The sequence below is a fragment of the Equus asinus genome, chromosome 8, assembly GCF_041296235.1.
Source record: "Equus asinus isolate D_3611 breed Donkey chromosome 8, EquAss-T2T_v2, whole genome shotgun sequence".
NCBI classification, from domain to species: Eukaryota; Metazoa; Chordata; class Mammalia; order Perissodactyla; family Equidae; genus Equus; species Equus asinus.
The window spans coordinates 45,191,009-45,217,420 of record NC_091797.1 but is presented as its reverse complement, the minus strand read 5'-3'; the positions used below and the strand labels follow the sequence as shown (position 1 = coordinate 45,217,420).

At 39.6% G+C, this 26,412-nt stretch overlaps 1 protein-coding gene and 1 long non-coding RNA gene across 3 annotated transcripts in view; one reads left to right on the top strand and one right to left on the bottom strand.

The window, feature by feature from the left end:
* The window catches only part of SLC17A3 (solute carrier family 17 member 3), a 36,457-nt gene extending 28,917 nt beyond the window's left edge, over positions 1 to 7,540 (bottom strand). Inside the window, exons 1-2 of one of the 2 annotated variants that reach the window (XM_014851581.3) lie at positions 7,396 to 7,540; positions 109 to 228 (exon numbers count right to left, since the gene is read on the bottom strand). In XM_014851581.3, coding sequence (XP_014707067.1) covers positions 109 to 199 — 91 coding nt within the window. In that variant the 5' untranslated portion in view covers positions 200 to 228; positions 7,396 to 7,540. The remainder of the gene's footprint in view (positions 1 to 108; positions 229 to 7,395) is intronic. The other variant, XM_014851580.3, reaches the window with a different exon arrangement.
* The window catches only part of LOC139045881 (uncharacterized), a 30,539-nt gene extending 5,173 nt beyond the window's left edge, over positions 1 to 25,366 (top strand). Inside the window, exons 2-5 of the long non-coding RNA XR_011505175.1 lie at positions 5,374 to 5,448; positions 5,781 to 5,870; positions 7,479 to 7,607; positions 8,503 to 25,366. This is a non-coding gene — a long non-coding RNA (uncharacterized lncRNA). The remainder of the gene's footprint in view (positions 1 to 5,373; positions 5,449 to 5,780; positions 5,871 to 7,478; positions 7,608 to 8,502) is intronic.
* The last annotated feature ends 1,046 nt before the right edge of the window (positions 25,367 to 26,412 follow it).

Below are 26,412 nucleotides of genomic sequence, written 5' to 3'. Positions count from 1 at the left end.
AAGAATTAAACAACTTACAAAATATAAATTCATTTCTTTGTATCATCACATTGTAGATAAAGAACCCCCCATAAAATCCTAAAACCAAGTAGCCGAGGTTGAGTTTACCTTTCCTGAGAATGAGCTTCTCATCCACTTGCGTATCTTGGGAGTACTTATTCTTTTCTTCTGTGGAACTCAACTCTGTCATGGTGGCCATTGCATTCTCTCCTGATGACTATTTCTCACCTATCAGGGTGATACGCAGTCCACAGGTGTCAATCAAGAGAAAGAGGCTCCTTTAAGACATCTAATCAGTGGGCAACAAGCAAACAAAAACGGGGCCATTCCATCTGGATGGGGTATAGGGAGGATCACTACCCCCTCTTGGCTCGATACAACAGGTGTACTGCACCTAAGGTTTGGAATTGTTTATTATTTAGGATCTAGAGTGCTCACTATGTGCCAGTTTAAGAGCTTTGGAGCTAGGCATTTCTAAATTCAAATCCAGGTTGGTAATTGATCTAATGTGCCAAGTGCCACCAGGAGCAAATTTGTGTGTTTCAGTTTCCACCTGTTGTTAATAATAGCAATAACAACAACAGCAGCTTCATCAAGGATTGTTAGGATTCAATTGACCGAACACGCCTAGAATTCAGCAAGTGGTAACTGTATAGTTTATTGTCATTGTCGCTGGAGCTGCCACAGATGTGGGTCACCTCAGAGCCGTGCTCCTCTGGAATCCTCTACTGCACTTGAGAACCTGGCTTCTGGTGCCCCTGATGGCTCCCATATTGCTTCCTCATTTGACCCACTGTGAGTGTTGTTGATATGTCTGTCACTAATAATTGGGGACCAAATTTGCACAATGAGATGATACAATTCTAATCTCATATTATTTTTGGCCACAAGCTGATGTGTCTACAGAGTTCTAGAAACAACTAACATGGAGATCTTCACCTTTCTGCCTATAAAAGAACTAAAACTATCTTTGCTACTTACAATATTATAATCTTTAACACCCAAGGCGATTTTTGTGTTGTGCTGTGTATACAGTTACAATATTTGTGCTATGTTACTGCTCAATTTATTAAATTTATAAATCTCTTTAAAAGTTTCAAAATATATAACTACTTATGCTGCTAATAAATCAAACTTGATTTAATAAATAAAGTCCTCTTAAATATTTAAACACTAGCACTTAACTAGACCTGGTCTAATACCATTTGTGCAAACTGAGGCATACCTTCTTAGCACCTATTTATAATGAAAAGTTTCATTACTCAGAGGTGTTTATCCCCAAGAGATGAGGACTTGATTCAGGGCAGTAGGCTGTCCATGAGTGTATACAGTTAGACTGTCTCCGGTGACACATGGCCAGCAGTGTTGCTTCTGCTTCTCACTGTTTCTCAGTGTGTGATTACCAGGGCTGATTGATCTTTTGTGTTCTTGATCCTATTTTTCTTCAACTATTTGCCCTACTTCCAGGACCCAAATCCATCCATTCTTCATATAAACGAACTTCATATGTAGACATATATACTTTTAAAAAAAGGAGGGGAACACACTTCTGTCTATTCTTTTCTACATATTAAAATTTATTTTTAAAATATCGCTAATAATGTCATCCTTCTTTTGTGTTACAACTATTATATTAGTATTTCTTACATCAGTCTCCTTTTTAGACAGTTATTATGGAATCGTGGTTTAAAAATGATTCCATTTAAATGTGATTACGATTTTCTTTTCATGTTAAAATTATCCTCCTTGATTGCAGGTCACGTTCAGAGTTTGGCCTTTGGATGTCTCCCCTCTATTTCTAGTCATTTTTTTCCTTAACCAGATTTATTGAGGGATAACTGACATATAGTGAACTAAGCTTACATAAAGTGTACAATTTCATAAGTTTCGAAGGATGTATACAGCCATGAGACAGTCAATGCAATCAGAATAGTGAACATATACGTTACTGCCTAAAAGTTTCCTTCCGTCCTTTTGTGATTCTTGCCTGCAGCATCTCCCAGCTCATCCCATTTGTCTTGTTCTTCCACCCTGGCAACCAATGATCTGCTTTCTGTGATACAGATTAGCTTGTGTTTTCTAGAAATTTTATAGAAATGGAATAGTGGTTTTAATTTGCATTTCTCTAATGAAATCGAGCACTTTTCATGTGCTCATCTGCTATCAATGTATCTTCTTTGAAGAAGTGTCTCTTCAAATCTTGGCAGTGGACATTCTAATTCCATAGGGTGGCCAGGCCATTTTACTTAGAGAAATTACCCTGATTCTAAGTGCAAAGACTGTTTGGGAGATATTTTACCATTTGACAAAGACATGACCACCTGCATTGTCTTGTGCCACCTAGCAATGCTGAACAGAAATATATTGTTTCCATTAACAGCTTTTCCCCATGAGTGATATTTATTCTCACTTCAATGCTCTGTTATGATGTCAGTCAATGTAATTCTCTAGCTGTGAGACTTTACCATCCCCCTACTGTGGGACTGTTTCGACTGGAACATTCTGAATGTCAGATTTCCATTCTAAGCCACTCCAAGATTAACCCCAGTTAAGAGGTAAATCTATGGGCTCTTCACAGGGCATCAGCCTCTGTATACTTATTTTTGGTTACATGATGGAAAGATTAGATTCTGGAGCCTTAATGACTGGCCAAGAAGAGGAAATGCTTAGTGAAGTGCTAATAATCACATGAATCCCATGACTGCCTCAAGTGAACAGTGTTTCTGTTGTGAATGGGATGTATTTGGTTTAAAGTTATACATATCCTCTTGTTTAACTAATAAGTAGCTGGGATTGTGATGTTGCTTTTAACTGACCCATAGTGTGAAAAAATGAAACTATATATATAATCTGGCAGGGAAAATGGAGGTAAAACTTGATGATCAAAATGTCATCCCTTAGCAGCTGGGTCTGAGTTCAGAAATAATGCCCACAGGTTTGAATACACTCCATTTTAGCACCCAAGAATGGGGGCTTGAGACTCTGAGTCCCCTGAACTATTGATATTGGAACGCTCTTAGTTTTCCCTTTCTTAGACTCTGTTGAGGGCTGCGCAACAGTTGACATCTACCTCATTGAAGAAATTCAATAATTTCTTGATGGGAGGGTGGTTAGCTTTTTGTAGAAGAAGGTTAAATAGAGGCCCTAAAAAGAAAAATGAGACAACAGACAGCCTCAGGAATGTTAAGTTATATCAGAGGGCAAAATTGTATAAATAGATGAAGGCATGGAAGAACCTGAATTGAGACAGGAAAGCAAGAGAGAACCCCAACATGGTCCCCTCAGAGAGGAGAGTACAGGGTAAGGCAGTTGTGTCCCAGAGTCAGCTCACGAGCTCCCAAAAGCAGATTGTTAAATTTTTAGGAATTTTGCAAGCTGATTGTTGAAAACAGCCACTATTAGCAATTAAATTATATAAATTTAAACAAATTATACTTTAAAAAAGTAATAAATATTTAAAGATTATCATTTCATAATATTTTACTGCATTTTACTGTCAGCTATGCTCTTGAGGTCTTTTGTGTTTCTTGCATCTCTATAGGGAGAATATTACATAAAGGCAGGCTATTGTGTATCTCTTCTTAGCTCTGAATTCAATGATGTCATGTTGTTAGCTTGAAATTGGCCGTGATCAGAGCTTGTGCACCAAAAAAATGGCAAATGCTACAAATCTGGGCTTGATTTATTGATTTCCTAAACTTTAGAAATTATCAAACAATATTATGTTAGAATTATACTCATTATTGATGATATGAGTGACTTTTTTGCTTAATTGGATATTCATCAAACATTTATTTATAGTCTGATTTTATGGTAATGTTGTTGGTGATAGAATTATAAAAACTCACAGTGGATTTTGCAAGAAATAGAAAATCACACTGAAGTTATAGATGTAACTGGAAAACAGATTAAGTACTTTAGCTGAAGATATGTGTTATTTTAAAAATAATGTAAGTACATTAGTATCAGACAGTTTCTGTTAACCCTCAAGTGGTATTGTGAATTTTACTAACATGAAGTTAATTTGAACAATTTATGCATTTTGTAGATAGTACCATAGAATAAAACAACGCTTCAACTCTTGCAACTATACAAAAGCTGAAAAGAATAGTTAGAACTATTGTAATTCAGCTGTAATTTCAATTGAAGCTGAAAGTGATTTCAGTTTAATGAATATAATTTGTAATAGAGTGAGAAATAATTCAATAGATCATCGATGAGATTTAATGAGAATAAATATATCAGAAAGAATTGGCACACTGGGATGCAATTTCATTTGTCTAGTTGTGGTTGAATTTCAACCATAGGTTGCCTATGGTCTACTCAAGAGTTTAGCAAAATAAATGAAAGTTGTACACTTTAAATATATATACAATTCCTATTTGTTAATTATACCTCAATAAATCTGGAAAAAAGGAAAGTATTCCATGAGAATCAATTGGCTCTATGGAATTTATAATAAACAGTATTTTATATTTTATTATTATTTGTGAATTGTGCACTCCAGATCCTTCATATCACTAGAATTTATAACAAACCTGTATGTGTTTGTGTCTGCACTTTTCCCCTGGTAAGCCAGTTGTGGAATATTCACCAGCTGACCACCAGGGTAAGGAAACCCATTAGATAACTTCCCTTTGGGCCTCTGCACTTGATGCAATCATCTACTGATAAACTCACATTTTTCATTTTGCCACCAGCATTTAAAAAGTTTTCTAATGAGTTTTATGTCATTTGACACCCCTGTTCCAGGGATTCCAGAAAGACAGGCAATTTACAAGGAAGTATTTTTTTTTCCTCAGGAAGCAAAGGTCTAGTTTTCCTGTTGAAAGAACAAATTGGAAATCTATCTGGTTCCTGAGTTCCATGTTCATTCCTGTTGCATGTTCTATCATGAGACACTCAGATCAAAGTCCACTGAAAAAATGAATATATTGGGAGGTTCATTAGGCCCTCCGAGTTCCCATGGGGTGGTGATTCTCACTGAAAAGAACAATAAGGAGGGTTCCAACCTATCACAACTACTACAATTAAATTCCAAGTGTTATTCATTTCCACTGCCTGTGGCTCCTGGATCAGTTCCAGGAGACAGGGATCCTTACAGGTACCTGCAGCTTGTTGGCATCACAAACACTGATGTTGTCTGATCTGTGTAATATTCTGACCATCCTCTGGCTTATGAAGGACCATCTTGAGCCATTTTATTACTGTTGATCAGGTTGTTGACTGCCCGGACAGTGACACTCTATCCAGCCAAACTTTGCGCATGATGCCATTATTATTTGAGAGAAGAAAAAGCCTCTAGCCATTCCAGGGTGATCTAGAAACTAAGCTTATTTTATTCTCTTCTTTTATGCTTTGACTACCTAACAGCTGGCCCCTTAAGATGGAGAGCAAGATCCTGTCACCTGAGTTTGATGCTGAATTCCATTGGATGAAAACATGATGGTATGCCACATTCATGGTTTACCACAACTTGGTCCATTCTTAAAGTGTGCCTCTGACTGATCCTTGGGAACTTCCTCCCAAGGCAGGACTCAGTTCTTGAGCCCTCTAGCTCTGGGTCTATCTATCCAGGATGTAGCCCCAGTGAAGTTCTTATATTCTATGGAGGATATTTGTCCATTTTCAAGTTGCTTTCAAGGCTTAGAAACACGAAGTAGAATCTCAGTATTTATTAACATTGTGCTCAGAATAGCAGCTTTGATAGAAGCAGAAACTTAAATAATAACTTTTAGGTAATTTCAAGTACTTTTAGTTTTTTATTATCTCTATTCCAGACAGCCAGACATGCCTTGTCCTGGAAACCTGAGTGCCCAATCCCAACAGATGTGACCGTATACATGGACATCATTCTCCCAGGAGATTTTGTAAGCATTCTCTCACACAGCTAAACAGGTGGCTGGGCATAGACAGTGAATAGGGATTCACATAAAAGAAAGTTCTGAGAGCATTTGGCTGTCAAGGGAGTATCTGAATTCCAGGGTAGGTTGGTGCCCTCAAGAAGATTTTGTGGCTGGATGCCCAGACAGTGGGGTTACAATGGTTATACTTTTGTATAGCTTAGGGCTATACAAAAGAAACAACTTATAGTTTTATATATATTTATTCACACACATCTATATATATAATTAATATATATTATATGTGAATGTTCGATATGTGTTTTGTTATATATGTTTTGTATATGTATATATGCGTATGTGTGTGTATGTATGTATGTGTATATATATGTATATATGTATTTTTAACAGCTACCTTTATCTTCCACTATTGGTCCAGAAAACCACACTGGTGGCCTGGGTCAGAGACTGTTTATGGCATCCTGAAATGTTTCTGGCTTGCAGCAGTGCTCACAGGGAATCACACTGAGTATCAGCTTCCTGCAGAGACTGTTAGGTTTACAGGCCAGGGCTGTCCTACTAATAGCATCCCCCTGACACCTCTGTAAGGTCACAAGTACCATCAAAAAGTTGTAGCTTCTACATTCCTGCCTTGAGGACTCCCCCTGGTTACCTCCTTCCAGCTGCCCTCGGCCCACCATCTTCTGCTGACCTGGTGACTACTCCATCGCCTCATCTCTGTGCTTCCTCTTCCAGCCCCAGCCATCTTAGTTTGGTTAAATTTTGTACTGTCTCTTTGATTCTTGACTCAGCATTCCTCTAGATACTGTCTTGGATCAGAGCCACCCCGAGCCCTGTCTTAGGTCAAAGCCCTGGACCCTAACTGATCTGAGTAGGAAACTAAGTCAATGAATTTCATTACAAAAAGGCTACTGTCCTTCAGGACACTGGGAATAGCCCCAGTGCTGCAGTAAATCTGTCCAGGAGAAAAGCCCAGAACAACCTTCTTTGGGGCAGTGAATCTTCATGTAAGAGATGGAGATGTGTTTGCCGATTCTTTCTTATTTGGAGTGTTTCGTCACAGTTACCCTACAGCTCTTCCTGTGTGTCCCACAAGCTGTTGGTATAACACAAATTATTATAGCCACTGTTATTAACTACTGCACCAGACAGTTTTTATCAACCCCAGATGGAGATATTACTGACCCTCTTGGTCCAGGTCGCCAAGTTGGTAAATGAAAGAGCTGATATTTGTTCACAAGCCCCCGGATTTAACCCCCCAAATTCAGCTTTTAAACACCTCACTAGAGTGCCTGTTTCTTGGAAATGTCTTCCACAGCTGGTATTGTTCAAAGTTTGGGGATGATCAGGCACAAAACTTCAGCTTTCTGCTTCTACCTCCCTTCTCTCCACCTCGTTACATTTTTCACTCACATTTTTTTTCTATCAATATGAGAAAACCTGAGACTTGGGGGTATATAAAAATTGTCAGCTGTTACACAGAAAGGACCATTAGAGATCTTTGGCTTCAACACCAAGATAAGTGACTTACCGACTCAGTGTCTGAAGGAGGACTTCAATTTAGAAGCTGCTCTTCCTCACGCCCTCTCTCTTCTCTCTTTACTGCCTTGTCAGAAGATTGCTGAGGATTCTTTGCCACCTGGGACTTGAGCTGCCAATCATTAATGAGATTCCTCAAACTAGAAGTGGAATGAGAAGTGCTTCCTGCCAAGTGGACTTTGGGGAAGTTTTCAGAAATGTGAGGTACGCAACTTGGAATCTGAACCCCCTCCGCAGCTCCGCCTCCTCCTCCGCTGACGTGATCCCCTCCACCTTTCTCCTCAGGTGTCTCCCAAAAACCTCAGAAGCGTTCTCAAGATCAGAAATCTGCGTGTGGTTTTTGCTTTGCTCTGTGGTATCTTTAATGGCTTTAGTTCTGTTCTGAAAAGCTTAAAAAAAGAGAGACTATTATAATTAAATACAGAAGTTTAGTACTTTTTTTGTTTTTTTCTTGTGATTTTTGTGTTTTCTCCCTTTGAAATTTTGTTAATTTTTTCTTCTTTGAAATACATGAACTATAAAATTACAGATAAACTTGAACTTCACTCTGTTGCTTTCCCTGGTCCTTTCTCCTTTCTCACATACAAAAATAACAATAACAAAAACATCTCACATAAATTTAGTGAGGTTTCTCCATATATTTCCATTTTTACTATCTATAGGTGTGTTCACAAATTATATAAAATAATACTTTGTACTGTTTCTAAATTATACATGCTATCATGCAACGTGGACCATTCTATAATTCACTTTGGAACACCCACGTGGGCACAGTGGAGGCCAAGCTCTCTCAATTTCTTTTGGTTGACTTGTTTTCATCTATATGCCCACATAGTTGAAAACAGCTTGACTGCTTTCCAAGCTTCCGTGTAGCTCTGCTTATCCTCATCTCACAGATGAGGCAACACCTTCAGATTCCCAGCTTTATATATAGTTCACTTTTAGCTCCCTGCATGCTCTGTGCCTGCAATCCAGACTCCTTTGCTATGTAAGCATTAGAATCAGTCCCCAGTCATGGAAAATTAAACGTGGTTCTGCACTTTTATGACCCCTCCTGACTTCAGCTCCTGCTCATCACTTTGACTTTTTTCCTTCTTAGTTTATGGCTAGTGAGGAGATCTCCTTTGGATTCTGAGTTTGACAATTTATGACTATTTGAACTGTATTGTGGGAGAGTAAACCACTTCCCAGCACCCTGGTGGAGGAGTGGGAGCCTGGCAGAGTCTATCACTGAAATCAAGAATTCAGAAGGAGGAGCCCAGGTCTTGGGAATCAAAGCCATTCTTCCAAGCATTTATTGTATGTCATCCTCATAATTCTTTCAGGTAAGTTTTATTATACTCTTTATAAGATAGGAAGAGAAAAGAAAAAGAGATTTGTTCTACTCGCACTTTGGAAATTTAAGCATGGGTGATCTAAGTCATTATACAGGGGGAGAGGATGTAAATTTCACCTTCCTGGGTAAAAGATTTTTCCCTGAGTCATTTTTGACGGACTCTGGACCCTGTGATAAATAATCAACAACTTCAGAATTCAAATTTCATGTAAAATATTTCTAACCCTGAATTATTATCCAAGTCAGAAAATGTGACTTTGGTTTTGCAATTTAATTTTTAACTTCTAAAATACTCATTAGTTATTTGTTCTTGCATTCTCCTTGGTTTGACCTGGTAGAAATTGACTCAAGTTGTCTCTGTGTGGGAAAAAAAAATCCAACCTTGCCTTGTCTTTATAATTAATTTTTAAACACTTGACTATAGATTGAAATATTTCCCTGACCTAGATTATAATATCCATCTTTTTTAAAATTTATATGTTTTCCTTTTGAAAAAAGGTTGACTTAAATTGCTTTGTTTTGGTCATGAGAATTATTACAGAGGATAGAGTGCACCTTTCTCCTTTGGTAAGTGTTAAAGTTATCCTCAGAGCTGGTTTCATAACACTGTGCACAACTATCATTAATAATAAGCCACATTACAACTCAGCAGGATGTTGGCTCTGGATCTGGGTAATAGTTCAGAGGACTCCAGTGACCAATCTTATTGTGATCACAGAAAGCCTGTTGTTTCTAGTCTAGAGGCCAGGATGGGCCCTGGCAGAGGAAGCATCTCTCATGTGGACACTCTGCCCCAAACTTCATGATGTCTAGCAGTGATTCAGGGACAGCTGTCAAGCAATCACATCATATTTGTCTAAATCCTGAAACAACAGACTTGACTAAATGGTAATAGTCATTCTCTGGAACTTTGCTGCTTTTGCGCACACACTCTAAACCATGAACCCGCATGCCGTGTTGTATCTGCTCAGAAACTTAACTCTTCTTCATGGTTCTGGAAAATTCTTTTTTCTCCAAATTCAAGTCAAACTCCTGTTTTGCCTCACCATCTCTATAATAAATGGAGGCAGTCTAGTCATCAAGTTCGCAGTGGAAGACCACCTCTATTATTTTGCCTTCTTTCAGCGGAGCAGAATGGTGCTTTTTTTTGTAATCTACACAACACATTCAATTATGTGCTAGAATGCTATACTGCAAATACTCCTTGCTTTTTTTCTTAGACGTGGCTTTTTTCTAGTCTACCTTCCAGTTTCAACATTCCTTATTTCAGCAACTACAGTACCACCAATGCTTAGCTAAACCCACAAAATCTCATGCTATTGAAGATAACAGCCATGGAAAAGAAAGAAGAACAATTGTGACAAATATAATTTTTAGGAGAAGACATGGAAGAAAATTGGGAAAGTTAATGGGCTGAGGTGTTATGTGGTTCCAGATAGATAAACAAAATTAAGTTGCTGTTTGTATTGTAGGAAGAATCTCAGAACTATCAAGTAAGTAAGACAATGTTGCATCCTCTAACCAGCACAGGTTACATAATTATCCCAAGCTGAGTTTATAACCAGACACTTTTACCTACTACGTGGGACTCAGATCAATTGTATTTTACTTTGTTGACTCACTTATTTGGAGATCATTGAAAGAAGCAGGGATAAATCATGCAATAAAACAAAACCACTCACCATACTTTGCATCTAATAGAAAATCAATAAATGAAAGTCAGCATTTGCCATCATCACTATTATTGTTATTATTAACACCTCTGAAATGTCATGTAATGATATTCATGACTGAAAGCAATTAAAAATCTAACTTATTCAAAAGAATCAAATGTAGTTAAATTAAAAAGCTGGGGGTAGCAATCTATGTCAAGGAAATATCTAGAACGGATTATTGTATGCAGTTCAACACAATGAAAATGGAAAGCATTCCCTGCAAACTGGCAGTCGAACAAAATTCAAATTAAATGCAAATTAAAGAGCATCTATAAAACCAAGAACAAACCTTCCATTCAAAGGTGAACCTTCCTGTTAGAATCAGGTATAAAAGAGGGGTGCTTGCTACCACATCTATTCACCACTACACTGGAAGGTTTAACCAACACAATAACACAAGAAGGAAATGTGAAATGATTGGAAGAGAAGAAGGAAGACTGTAATTATTGATAGATGATGTGATTCTATACACAGAAAAACAAAAACTCTACACATAAATTATTATAATCTATAAGAGAATTTAGCAAGTTTGACAGATATAAAAGTGGCATCCAAAGGTTGATTGCATTTTTAGTTACCAGCCCCAAAGTAAAAATATTATAAAAAGAGATATAATTCACAATAGCAATAAAAGAACATAGCCACAAAACGAAAATAAGACTCAGTATGGAAAAAAGTATGGAACACCCTTATGTAGAAAATTGCAAAAATTTATTGTAAGATATTAAAGTAGGACTAAATCTAGAGACATTACATTTTCATGAAGAGGAACATTCAAAAATGGAAAAAATCTCAAGTCTTCCCAGAGTAATCCATAGATCTCATGCAATCCCAATCAATATTCCAGCATAGTTTTCTATGGAACTTGACTAGCTAAATGTATTTTCAAATAAAGATAGTGGTTATCTCTTCCTTTCCAATTCCCATTGTACTCTACTCCTCTCCCCCTTTTCAGTGACTCCTTTGGATGAGGCTTTTTACTTCTCACAGCAAATCTCTATGGTAGGTGCTGCCGAGATCAGCTAGGCAGCCAGCCGAAGGGGCAGACAGAATTAATAGACAGAACACAATCTATATTATTCAATGGGACAGGGGACCATCAGCCTCAAAGACTGGAGTGAGGTCCCTCGGATCGCCACATATTTATTTGCGGGTAAAGAATCACAAGCAAGTACAATAGCAGAAACTCATGCCTGCAGGGACACGCAGGCCAGAGTCCAAAGGTTCTCTTCTTCATCCCCCGAAGCACACCAGCCCATCCAAGGTCATTCCCTTGAGGAGTATCTTAAAGACAATCAGCAAGGTATGCAGGCGGCGTTCTGTTCCTGCAAGGGCCGGGCGTTCCTAAGACCCTTGCCTTCATGCCTGATAACATATTCCCCTCCGGCCTGAGAGTCCAAAGCACAAGCAATCTGGTATAATGATTATGGGAATCAGTAGATCACATATCCCCCCAGTTACCCATTTGGAATTTATTTTTCCTTAGGCTTAAAGCCTAGCAAGAATGCTGCTATGGTCTTCTGCAGCATTTCCCCCTTTTTGTTTTTGCAAGAGGAGGTAGGCGGTCTGGGCAGTTTCTCTCTTAGTCAGTTCTCGGAAGGTTTTTCTCGTGCATCTGAGGACTAAGCAGAAAATAATGAAAAATATGCAGCCTGATATAACAGTTCCAATAAGGTCACTGCCAATAGTTTTTATCCAGCCAGTAGGAAACATCTTTGATAAGCCAGTATGTATACCATCAAATAGTTCAGATTCAGGTAGCAATGATAATTTAGCATCTTGCGTATGTTTTACTTTAGCTTGCAATAAATCTATATCTAATGTGAGATTGTCCTTGAGGTGGCCCTTTAAATACCACCTTATAGTGCTCCAGGCATGCTCACTATCATTGTAAGGATGTGGTGTAATATAGAACTCAGTAACATTCCAATCACATTGCAGTCTGACTAGCTTTTTTAAGCTATGTACTTCATCTCCCAATATTGATACAGCGTTTTCCAGATCCACTAGCCATTCAAGGATTCCCTGATCAATTCTTATCTGACTGTTCCATGCTTCACAGGCATTTTTGTGCCATTGTTGAACAAAGGTAGTGGTTTGAATTGTTTGATGCAGTGCCACCCCAGCAACGGCGGCAGTGAATGCTATTGCTATAATGCATAATATAGCAGCAATTAATAATCCTATAAATCTTTTAGATCTTTTTAAGACTTTCTGAATTATTTTTAGTAAGGCGTGGGTATCCGGAGATCCTTCCCATGGCCTATTTTGACCTACTGGAAGCCAAACGCCCAAATGTTGCCTCATATATAAGTGAGAATCATTGTCTAAGGAGCTATTGAGACAAGTGGATAATTTGCAATCCTTACAATACACAGTTTTAGCTGCTTCAATAATAGACACCCTACCTACGGCCAGTACATATGGATCTCGGACACAGGCTTTGATGTAAAAAGTCCAATTGGTGGATGTGCTGAAAGACAATTTTGTGTTCTCATAGTTTCCATCCCAAATTCTGAATCACCTTAGACTGAAGGCTAGTTTCCATAAGTCAATCTGTGGTCTACCATATTAAATTGAGGTTGTGGAGGAGAAAATCCTTCCCCGTGCCATAAAATGGGATATACACTATGTGTTGTAATAGTAGTGTGCTTAGACCCTGAAATTTGCCATCTTAACCTTTTATAGGGATTGCAAGCAGAGTCTGTATGGGAGCAATTTGAGACTGCATACCCTTGGGGGACCAGTCCCATACTGTTCCATAGGAACCATTAATCAAAATTACCCCCTCTGTCCCGCGACAAACATCCCAATGTATTCCATCAATTTTATCCACCCATAATCTTTGGCTAGCACACACTGATGATTTGGAGCCGTAAGATTGTTTTGGGGAGGAATAGAATAGTGGAAACTGTAACCCAATAACATATGTAATTGTGCTTTGCTATGATGTCTATCGAGCAGGTAAGCAGATAGCCAAGCCTGTGTAGTGAAATTTAAACAGCCTCTTCCTCTTCCTATGCAAATAGGCCAAGGGTCGAAACCAAAATCAGTTATTTCACATGGGGTACCTTCTTCCTTTTCAAATATAGGTAGACGGACATCCTCGGGCCCCAAGACCCAGGATCAATCATTAACAGATACAGGGACAGAATTTTCTCCCCAGTTCACTACTCTGATCTATGGGGGGTTAGGAATATAAGCCCAATATGTATAAGTATTGTTATTCGGCTGGACTATGGCCCCGGGTATACTTACGGCCACCGACACCAGGGTAAACATCGCCAGAGCCAAGTTATTTGGAGTAACAGGATTCTTTTCTTGTTCTAACACCTTCTTTGCTTGTTGAGGCAATTTCTTTATTTGTGCCCAGGCTGGAATTGATGCACGATGCATCTGTGGCAGTGGGAATGTGATTTTGGTAGTCTTCAGGCTTAGACCCTGAAAACTCATCATCGGTGGTTTGACATCCCACGTGAATCGCCGTTTTCTTGGCGGAGTGCTCATGATATGGCTTAAGATGTCTAGAAGGAACCCAGATCGGCTTTTCTAAATCTCCTGGCAAAACACAAGCAAAGCCTCGTCCCCATGTTATTAGTGACCCCCTATTCCATGTATTACTCCCAGGATCGAACCACCAGATAGATGGTTTGTTTTTCTTCTGCTGCTCTTGTGCATGATGCTTTTCTGCTGGGGTCCCTTCCTCATATGCTTGCAAAAAATTCAAAGGGAATAATGCTTTATAAATTCTTTGTCGAGAGGAGACAGTGGCATCTCCCCTTTTTTGTTTTCGTAGCATGACTCAGAGTTTGATTTGCTCGTTCTACAATGGCCTGACCCTGAGGGTTGTATGGAATGCCTGTAGAATGGCGGATACCCCAATCTGTTAAGAATTTAGCAAGAGAGATGCTGGCATAGGCCGGACCGTTATCTGTCTTTATGGCTTTAGGTCGGCCCATTACTGCCATACAACTATGAAGGTGCATAATCACATGTTTGGCAATCTCTCCCGTAGTGGCAGTTGCCCAAATATAATCAGAAAAAGTATCAACACAAACATCTACAAATGATATCTTCCCAAAGGAGGGAATATGAGTAACACCCATTTGCCAGAGGTCATTAGGTTTTAAACCTCTAGGATTAACTCCTGTATGAGTTTCAGGGACTATGTTTACTTCTTGACAAGTGGGACAAGTTTGTACAGTTTGATTAGCTTGGGCCCACGTTAAGTCATATTGCATCTTTAAACCTTTAGCATTACAGTGAGCTAAAGCATGAAAATGTTGAGCGTCAGAAAAAATTGGCAATAGTAATGCATCTGCTTGGGCGTTTCTGTCTGTGAGAGGTCCTGGAAGAGAAGTATGGGCTCAGATATGGGTTATATAAAATACGTGGTGCTGGTTACGAATGGTGGTTTGTAGATCATTGAAAAGAACATATAAGGAATCGGAAAGATTTTGTTTGATAAGTGCTGTTTCAATCAAACGTGTTACTTGAACAGCATATTAGGAATCAGATAAAATGTTAATAGGTTCCTGGATATTTTGTAAAGTATGAGTGATTGCTTTTAACTCAGCCTGCTGAGCTGATAATCTAGGGGTATCTATCACACAGGTATATGCTCCGGTGTAACCGGCCTTATGATTACTAGAGCCATCTGTAAATATAATGTTGGCACCGGATAGGAGTCAATTTAGTGATCTTTGGAATGATCCACCCAGTCCTTTGTAAAAATTGTAACACAGGTATTTTGGAAAAATGATTACCTATTTTTCCCACATAATCAGCAAAAGCCAATTGCCATTTCATATGATTTTGAAAACATTGTGATACTTCTTTGTGGGATAACATCAAGCAAACAGTACCTAGGTTATTTCCAGAAAGTTGTTTAGTTCTTTCTCGTCCCCAACTTACTACTTCAGCAATAAGATCTAGGTATGGGGTAATGGATTTAGACATATTATTAGGTAAGAATATCCATTTTATTAAATTATTTTGCTGCATTAGGATTCCTCTTGGTGAATGGGGTGTAGAAATAACATATAATGAAATTGGAATATGAAGGTTGACTCTATGCATTTGGGCAGTTTGAATATATCGCTCAATTCGTTCTAATTCTTGATTTGTTTCTTTTGTCAAGCTTCTAGGGTTATTTAAATCGGAATTTCCTCTCAGAAGTGAGAATAAATGTGATAAAGCATATGTAGGTATTCTTAATTTTTGTCTTAACCAGTTAATGTCACCAAGCAATTTTTGTAAATCATTTAAAGTAGTAATTGAGTCCCTCTGAATTTGAACCTTTTGAGGTCTGCTAGTGGTTTTTTCTACTATTGTGCCTAAATAGAGATAAGGTTCCGTGAGTTGAACCTTTTCTGGGGCTAGTTTTAGCCCCGCATGATTCAAATGAAGTTGTAATTCTTGGAAGACAGACAATAAATTAGTGTCTGGGGCTGCACAAAGGATGTCATCCATATAATGAATAATATACGTTTGTGGATATTTTGCCCTCACGGAGTCTATAGCTTTAGCAACACAATTTTGACATATAGTAGGGCTAGTCAACATCCCTTATGGTAGAACAGTCCAATGAAACCTCTTGTGTGGCTCGGCCAAATTGATGGAGGGCACAGAGAAAGCAAAGCACATTTGATCCTTTTCATGTAGGGGGATGGTAAAGAAACAATCTTTCAGATCTATGACTAAAATTTTCCAGTCTTTTGGTATTGTATTAGGACTCGGTAATCCAGGTTGTAAGGCACCCATAGGAATTATAGTAGCATTCATAGGCTCTCAAATCGGTTAACATTCTCCATTTTTCTGCTATCTTTTTAATTACAAAAACAGGAGAATTCCACAGGCTAAACATCTTCTTGATATGCCCCTTTTTGAGTTGTTCATTAACTAATTCTTTAAGAGCTTCCAATTTCTCCTTTCTTATTTTTTTATTCATTTTTTTATTATTATTATCATTTTTTGAGGAAGATTAGCCCTGAGCTAACTACTGCCAGTCCTCCTCTTTTTTGCCGAGGAAGCCTGGCCCTGCGCCAACATCCATGCCCATCTTCCTCCACTCTATATGTGGGAGGCCCACCACAGCATGGCATGCCAAGCAGTGCCATGTCTGCACCCCACCGGCGAACCCTGGGCCGCCAAGAAGCAGAATGTGCGAACTTAACCGCTGCGCCACCGGGCCGGCCCCCCAAATTTCTCCTTTTTTAAAGGCCACTGCTCTACCCACACAGGTTTGTCAGATTTCCATGCCAACAATATAGGTGTCAGTGGGGGTAGCTTTATATGAGCAGTGGCCTCCATTAAAAAGGCAAGTATCCTAATGCATCCTTATTCTGTTTCCCACTAGGGGATACAGGGCTTACTTTTCCCTGTAATTGCCTTCCTAGTCCTAAACCCGGGACATGCTGTTTTTCCATAATTTTTTGTGACTGCTCACTGTAGAATACCTGAGGAGGAATATATATTTCTGCTTTCCATTGTTCTAACAAGTCTCGTCCCCATAGATTAATGGAAGATCAGCGACATAAGGCTGTAAGGTAGCCTTTTGTCCATCTGGCCCAGTGCAATGTGATATATTCCAACTCTGCTGCAACCCCTGTGCTTCCCCAAGGCCAATACCTGAAATCAGGGGAGGAATGGTAGGCCAGCGATAAGGCCAGTGTTTACAGCTGATGATAGAAACATCTGCCTCGGTATCAATTAACCCATCAAGTGTTTTTCCATTGATGCTAATTTTGCAGGTTGGTCGAGATTCTAAACTTTTTTCAGTAAGGAAAACCCCCGCTTGTCCCATACTGCCAAATCCTCATCACCCTCTAGTTTGTTGTGAGTTTCCTATAGCAATACAGGGCAAGATTAAAAGTTGAGCAATGCGATCTCCCTTTTTTATCTGCCAGGGAATTGATGTAGGCACCATAACCTTTATTTCCCCTTGATAATCGCTATCTATGACCCCAGTATGCACCCTAACCCCTTGTGAAGTCAATGCTGACCTCCCTAAAAGTAGTCCAACCAGCCTTTAAGTAAGGGATCAACATCCTAGTGTTAACCAGAGTAGGAGTTTCAGAGGGAGTGACTATGCAATTCTCACTGCTGGTTAAGTCTACTGAGGAACTTCCACTCTTGGCGGGGGATAAATCCAAGGCACGGGGGTTGTAATCGTTGGTGTCGTTTTCCTGCTTCTAAGCAGGGAAGGCCCCCTTGTTTGTCGGAGCTGGGAGCACCCCCCCCCCCCCCGGGTAGTTTCCCGATAGTACATTCCCACTCTTATGAAATTTAGATTGGCATTGACTAGCCCAGTGATTCCCTTTCTGGCAACGAGAACACAGCCCAGGAATGGCAGGTGTTTTCCTCATTTTTTTGGTTACAGCCATTATCACTTTTCTTCCTTTTTATCCTGCATTCCTTTCGAGTGTGGCCCGATTTCCCACAACTAAAACATACTCCAGGAAATTCGCCCACTCGCAGCCCTGCCATGGCTTGTGCTAACATCTCCACCTTAAAAGTCTCAGTTCCCACTCCCTGGCACATTTTTATATAATCAGTCAAATTACCCTTTCCCTTAAATGGCCCAAGTACCTTCTTACAATCAGAATTAGCATTCTCATAAGCCAGTAATTGTAAAATAGTGTCTGCTGCCTCTCCATTAGTTATCTGTCGTTTAATAGCTTCTTGTAGTCTAGCAATAAATTCTGTGTATGGTTATTTAGGCCCTTGAATGATTCTCCGAAATGAGACAGCGGCAGTACTTTTCGTCTCAATCTTTTCCCACGGTCTCAGGCAACAGTGTCTTAATCGTCCTATAGCTTGATCCTCCATCCTTAGCTGATTTTGTAATTCAGCCCAAGGTCCAATGCCCATCAGTTGTTCTAAAGATATCGGAATCTGTCTGGCCTGATTATGCGCGGCTGCTGTCTCGGCATGATCTTGCCACCACGTATGAAATTGCAAAAACTCCCCGGGGGCTCAGACAGTCTTTGCCAAAGTTGACCAGTCCGTAGGGATCAGTCTATTGCCCTCAGTGATCCCCTGAACCATACCGACTGCGAAGGGAGAGTTAACTCCATAATTCTGAACTGCCTGTTCTAACTCTTTTAAGATCTTAAAAGGAAAAGGATGATGAACAGCTTCATATATGCCATTGGGATTTTGAGGATCAACACCAGGAGCCACCCTCTCATGAACCGTTACAGGGAATGCCACGTGAAGGGCTTCCAGATCTCCCCCCTTTACTGCTTGTCTAACTCCCATTGGTAAAGGCGAAAGTATGGAAGCCGGAGGACGCTTAGCTATGGCGCCACCAACAAACTCCGGAATGAGCGGAGGAAGGAATGGGACCGGAGTGGGCGGTGGAAATATTTCATCAGGCTCAGGTGCCGTTGGCCACATGTGCTCCTTCCTTTTAGTAGCCATCCCTTCAGAGACTGCATATTCAGGGCTCTTGATGTGATCAGTAAAGGAGACTCCCTCTTCTCTGTCTGTCTCTCCTTCGCTCTCCTCTGAGGAGTCATGGGTTTGGACGGGCTCTAGTACGGAACGAATTAATGACCAAGTGTTCCATATAGTCACAGGCATCGGAATGCCCTTCTGACGTTCTTTCTTTAATTCAGTTCTCACCTTTTCCCATGATTGTAAATCTAACGTACCTAGAGTAGGAAACCAAGTACAATGCTTCTCTATGATTTGCAACAACTCAAACAATTTATTTTTACTGACCTTAGCCCCCGCTGCCCTCAGCAATTGCCTGAGTAAGCAGATGTAAGGGCGATACCCTTCTGTGCTTTCAAAATTACCCATTTACCCTGTTAAAACTTCTGGAAGCACTTACCCACACGGGGAATCTTCTGAGGTCTCACACCGCTTCCAGGTTCCCTCCGCACCGCTGAAACTCCGCCGTCGGTCTTTGGCGACCCTTCCTTCGTGCCCCACGTTGGGCGCCGCTTGCTGCCGAGACCAGCTAGGCAGCCATCCGAAGGGGTGGACGGAATTAATGGACAGAACACAATCTATATTATTCAATGGGACAGGGGACCATCAGCCTCAAGGACTGAGGTGAGGTCTCTCGGATCGCCACATATTTATTTGCGGGTAAGGAATCACAAGCACTTATAATAGCAGAAACTCATGCCTGCAGGGACACGCAGGCCAGAGTCCAAAGGTTCTCTTCTTCATCCCCCGAAGCACACCAGCCCATCCAAGGTCGTTCCCTTGGAGAGTATCTCAAGGACAATCAGCAAGGTATGCAGGCAGCATTCTGTTCCTGCAAGGGCCGGGCATTCCTGAGCCCCTTGCCTTCATGCCTTCATAAAGATTATGAAAATCAGCAGATCACACATCCCCCCAGTCAGCCATTTGGAATTTATTTTTCCTTAGGCTTAAAGCCTAGCAAGAATGCTGCTGTGATCTCCTGCAGCAGGTAGGCACTATTATTGTGCCCATTTTACAGAGAGGTTAAGTAACTTGCTAGTAAGAAAACAGAGTCAGCATACACTGCTGGTGGGAATGCAAACTGGTGCAGCCACTATGGAAAACAGTATGGAGATTCCTCAAAAAACTAAAAATAGGACTACCATACAATCCAGCCATCCCACTACTGGGTATTTATCCAAAGAGCCTGAAGTCAGCAATCCCAAAAGTCCTGTGCACCCCAATGTTTATTGCAGCACTGTTTACAATAGCCAAGACGTGGAAGCAACCTAAGTGCCCATCAACAGACGAATGGATAAAGAAGATGTGGTACATATATACAATGGAATACTACTCAGCTGCAAAACAGAACAAAATCATTCCATTTGCAATAACATGGATGGACCTTGAGAGAATTATGTTAAGTGAAATAAGCCAGCAAGAGAAAGATAATCTGTGTATGACTCCACTCATATGAGGAATTTAAAACTATGGACCAAGAACAGTTTAGTGGATACCAGGGGAAAGGTGGGGTGGGGGGTGGGCACAAAGGGTGAAGTGGTGCACCTACAACATGACTGACAAACATTAATGTACAATTGAAATTTCACAAGATTGTAACCTATCAATAACTCAATAAAAAAAAGAAAAAATAATAATATCATCAACAACAACAAAAAAGAAAACAGAGTCAGGAGTCCAACTACCCAGGGAGTCTAGGAATATTTGTTATTTCTAAGAAAACTTTTTTTTTTCCAAAATCTTTCTTTTTCATGCACCCGATTCTTTAAGGACCTATAAGGACAATATATCACCAAACATTTTTGTCGTTATTCATTTATCTAATTTAAATATTCATACAAATACACTATTTTTGGGGGGGCACTAGTTTTTCTAAGTTTGGTGCTCTATTTTTAAGGACGTTGACTTGTACTTGTTTATTGATTTGTGTTGATGGTGTTGAATTACCAAATGGAAGAGTATTTTTCCACAACTTAAGTGTGAATCGCTACTTCGGTGTGGGTTAATGAACTCCCTGATTTCTACAGCCTGTCTTGAGGGAGGAGGGTGAAGACTGGATGTGCTGCTGGGCCAGGTGTGTGAGGCGGACATTTTGAATCTGACGACTCCTTGTTCTTATCCGAAACATTTTTGTTTATTAGGCCCCAATGACCATGTCAGTCATTTAAATGGTACCTAGATTTCAAATCTTGGAGAAAACCGCGAAGCGTAGTTTCTCTTTTCTCCTCTTCTTTTTCTTTTGTTTCTTTGCCCTCTGCTACCTTTATGAAGATGAGGAGTTTGTCTCGGGCTTGACCTGGCTTCTTTCTGGTTCCAACATTTACCTTAAAGCTTTTGATTTGACTCAATCCTTTTTGATTCTTCCCTCTCCCACTCAGATTCTCCTTTTCCCTTTGGCGCTAAATGATGATGAGGGGCAGGATCATTGACCTCCATTGTTGCTACAAAAGAGGATTAGGAGCCAAATTAAATTTTTGGCCATTCCACTACAAGGTTAAGTTTTGATCGTACTCTATTAGTTGTGGCTTCTATTTGTCAGACATCTGTGCTTCGAAGTGATAGGAATCCAACAAAAATGGCTTTGGAAGAAAGAAAGAGAAAAAGCAAAGATAGAGACTGAGGTAGGTGACAGAAGATAAGGAGGAACGGCTGTAACAAGCACAGTTCCGGAGACCAGAGAGACTGCAATGAGACCTCTCCCAGCGAAACAAAACGAAATTTTCCAAACTCAGTTTGCCTGTGCTCTTACACTTCCATTCCCTTTTCTTAATCTTCTCCAAGAGGCAAGAGACATGACTGCAGGCAATTCTGGAATCTCATTCCTCATCTCCATAAAAAGACAGAAAAAGCAGCTGTGTTCAAGTTCCAGGTCTGAAAATCCCAGGAAAGGCTCTTATTTGCTCAGCCCAGAGTACTCTGTCACCATTGGAACCAAAGTTTCAAGTACTCTGATTGGCTGTTTCCATCATCCCAATACTTTTCAAACTATAAGTCGCTACTTGCCTGTAAAATCAATTTGGTGCTTCATGAACAGCATTTAAAAAGAAAAAAACAGAACGAACTAGGCTAAAATGGAATGGAATAAGGCAGAGCGCATCCCACTTAGTAAGAGTAAAAATTGTTTTGTGAAACTTTTGATTCCAAAACACGTCTATACTTATACATAATGAACATGTTGTACTGGCATTGCATCACAGTGTAAAAATGTATATTACTTACTGTAGGTCATACTTCAAAAGGGTTGAAATTTTCTTTCTAGTGCACACATTTTATTTCTATTAATAATGCCTCTGCTTCCCAGATTTAGTGCTTTCGTTTGGCTTTTTAAAAAATGACAGCCTAGAAAACGATTGCTTAACCAAGGCTATCAATAAGTGTACCAGCTGCATGTGAATTCCTTTTATCAGCACTTGAATATCCTAAACCAAAGACATTTTTTGGAGCCATTTTAGTTTTTCAAATTAAAGTTCTAGTTAATGTGTCTTTTTGCTAATAATTACTTGGTTGTGAATCACCTAGTCAACTAGTAAATTAACACAACAGGAAAAAAAAGTTTGAATTTTCTCTCAGCTTTCACACCTTTCCTTATGAATAAAGGTCTTTTGCAGTTTTTTGTTTTCAAGGTTGTATAGTACTGTGTGCATATGCTCTCATGTACCACTTCTGAAATGAGAGCCTCTGTTCGTTAGTTTTTGATTAGAGGCGATAAACGTCATTTCATGCCATGTTTAACGCTTTTCTTTAGTGTTTAAATACTGTCTTTATAATGTTCTCCACCTTTTATGGTATCTTGCTTTAATCTGTTTTTTAATATGCTAGTCCAACTCCTTCTTTACAAATTTTTCAGAATTTTCCCAATTTACTGAGTTTTTCAATCAGTTCTGGAGACACTGGGGCCTCAGCCCAGGTGCCGTGTTTTCCAAGACCACTCTCCTCCCCTAGGTCAAATAGTTCTTGCTCAATCCACGGGTGGCCCAGTCTTTAACAACAGTTGATGGTGAGTGGGTGGATGTTCAACCCAAACTAGGCCCACATCATTCCTCATGGACTTAGGTTAATTAGGTCAGTGTGTCTCAAGTAGCTGAAACTAAAATCTACAGAATTTAGGTGCTGTAGGGAGAATCTTTTCAAAGCTTCTTGGTAGAGGCTACACCAGCTACCAGGCTGTCTGGTTGCCTTGGCTTCCTGAGTGGTTCATGCCAAGCATTAATCCTATCCAATCAAATTTAGCTTCAAGCAGCTTATTTCATGCCAAGCATTAATCCTATCCAATCAAATTTAGCTTCAAGCAGCTTATTTACACATATTCTTTCTTTACTTTTTATCCAGTCAAAGATTGGGTTGCCTCAATACCTCCTTTGAATACAGCAGCTATAAATAGGTCCCACTGGGTGCCAACTGCCATTCTCTTTACCTCAAATAGTGGGAGGCTGGTGGTAAACTCAAAGGAGGATCTACCATGCCTGGATCTTCCTTTAAGGATTTTGATAGCTCCATAAATGACTTTAAGAAAACTTGTTTGCCATCTCCAAAAAGGACCGTTTATGTGGACATGTGCAAAGTTGTTAGGGTGCCATGGCAGAGCCACTCCTCTACACAAACTGTAGGATTATTTTGCCTTATGGTTTTCAATAGATAAATTTCTTCTCTAAATGCACTGTCTGATAGTCTGATAAAATGGTTTAAAAAATAGTGGTAATAGTGGATTTGAATTTCTCAAATATAATACACAGTTTTGTTTGACATATATTATTACTTCCACATTACTAGCAGGCTTTAATTAAAATAAATATAAAATATTAGCAACTACTCATTTAGCAACTACTAAGTAACATGATTCTTTTCTCCTTTAATTAGTATTATGAGTTATATTTATGATTTTTATCATCAGCAACAATAGGAGCCATAACAATGGAATAATATACAGAAAGTGTTCTTGAAAGAGGCAACACACTTCTCAATTTAGAATTCTATGTACAGCTAAACTAACTTAAGGGTGAGGGGAAAAAAGACATTTTTTAAACAAAGAGTGAAAATTTTTACACCTCACAGAGGGATGTTTAACTTCATGTATAGTCAGAGAAACTAGACAGACCATTTTTACCATTTGAATTTCAGAAATCTAAAAGTTTGAAACACTGTTGATAAGAATGTAGGGAAATAAGCAATGAAATAAATTATTAATGGATGTGTAAATTGTTGCAACCCTCTATGGAGAGCAATTTGGAAGAGTCCAAAAACATTTAAAATACAGATAACGTTGACCCAGGAATTCAACCTCTTAGATTTTCACCTGAAGTTACGCTTGCACAGGTCTGCCCAGAAGTAGATGCAAGGATATTTAGTGCTAAATCATTAATAGCGTAGAAAGAAATCAATAACAGCAAACACTTGCATAGCATTTAATATGGTTAAGGCACTGTCCAAAGTGCTTCGCATATATTAACTCATTGATTAACTCTCCCAACAACCCTTTGAGGCCAGAGCAATCATTACTCCACATGACAGATGAGGAAACTGAGTGTAGCCTAAGTGCCTGACACTGAGCTTTTGTGATTGTAATGTGAGCGCCAGACATTAAGCTTTGGATTGCTAAGACATCCACCTCAAATAAACGCATTGCCAGCTACACAACTAGCCAAAGAGCCAGGCTGCCCTACCCACGAAGTTCCCTTTTCAGAAAGCCCTGGTTGTCCTGGATAACTGACCATTTGAGTGACTTCGCTTTTCCCTTCTAATACTTTAATTTCTGCTCTTCTGTTTTTATTTTATTTTTTATTGAGGTATAATTGACATATAGTATTATATTAGTTTTAGGTGTATAATATAGTGATTTGACGTTTGTGTACATTGTGAAATGGTCACCATAATAAGTCTGGTTACTGTCTGATTTAAATTTGCCAGTAAAGAATGAACCCTAGACACCCCACCCTTGACCCAAAAAGGCAGAAGCCCAGGTCTGTGCTCCTTCTCTCTCTCTCCCCACAACCTTGCTGTGTGGCTCCAGGCATGCCCTGTATTCTCCAGGACTTGTGAGTAATAAACCTTGTTTTTTCAAAGTCCCCCAATGATTTTTGCTGAGGTGCATCTTGCAATCATAAGAACGAAAAGGGCTGATCCAGCCACAACATTAGCGCAGTTTGGGGAAATGTCTGTGAGGGGCTCTCCTCAAGTAGCAGGGGCCCAGGTGAGCACCCTAGGCATTCCTAGCCAATAGGATCACTACTGATAAGCTGAGACCAGAAACAAAATACCAGGAAACAGAGTTGTTAAATTATTTGCCAAGCACTGTTCTAAGTGTTTTATTTAATGTGGAAAAGACAATGTTATGTGTCAACTAAACTGTTTTTCTCTTTCTAGGCACTCTGGACTACTCATTTCCCAGCATCCTTTGAAGTCACTTTGTGTGCCATCTACTGTCCAATCGCCATTGGACAGGGATGCCAAATAAGAAATAAACATTTGCTTTCTTAAACTGCTGAGATTTTGTAGTTTCTTTGTTAGTCCAGTATGGTCTAGCTTATCCTGACTAGTTCAGATTTTGGTGTCAGAAATGGTGTACTACCATAACAAAAAACTAAAATAATTCTGTTCCTATTGCTGTCTGGAAAAATTCATAGAGGCAATGAAGATAACACAGTATGAACTGTATTTCAGTAAGCATGGTGCACAAGCTGTATGTAGATAAGTAACAACAGGTTAGGTTTCAAGGGTAATGTGGCATGTTCCACATTATTTTTGGCGGTGCCAAACTCTATTTAAAAATCCCCAATTCCTCACTATATTCTATTAAAGAAAAGCTAAAAACTCAATTTTTAAGCCTCCCTTGTAACAAATGGGGTCATGATGCATATTTCTGGCCAAGGACACACAAGCAGAAGTTGACTGAGGCTGCATCTTCTCTTTTGCTATTTTTCTGCCTTGAGAGTGGATATAAGGTCTAGTAATACATCCAATGACCATTAGAAAAAAAATGAGCAGAAAAGCAAACAGGCTGGGGATAGGTATGTCATCCTGGAGGTGACAAAGGAACCAAAAATCTCAATGACTTACTAAAGGTCTAGATCTTGTTCATACTACATATCCACTGAAATTGGCTGCAGCTCTGCTCCATGTCATTTTCCCTTCAGGATGTAGGTTCATGTGGTGGGCTCTATGTGGAACATATGTGGTCATCTTGTGAAGAGGAAATAGAGAACTCGGTGAGCCATGAATTGGTTCTAAAAGTTTATTGTGAGTCTGACTCTTGTGACTTCTACTCACATTTTATTGACCACAGAAAGTCATATGGTCAAGCCTGATCCAATCAGGTGGGAAAGTATCACTATCTAAAATGGAGGGGCAGAGATATTTGTAAACAAAAATGTAGTTCATCACAGCCCAAACTTATAATAATAAATATTCAGTTGACTCTCCTTTTTGTACACAAAATATATTCAACATGAGCTCCCCCTGTCCCAAGAAAGAAAAGCCAAAATTTCCATCGAGTCACAGCATCAGACTTGAAGTGAAGGATCTC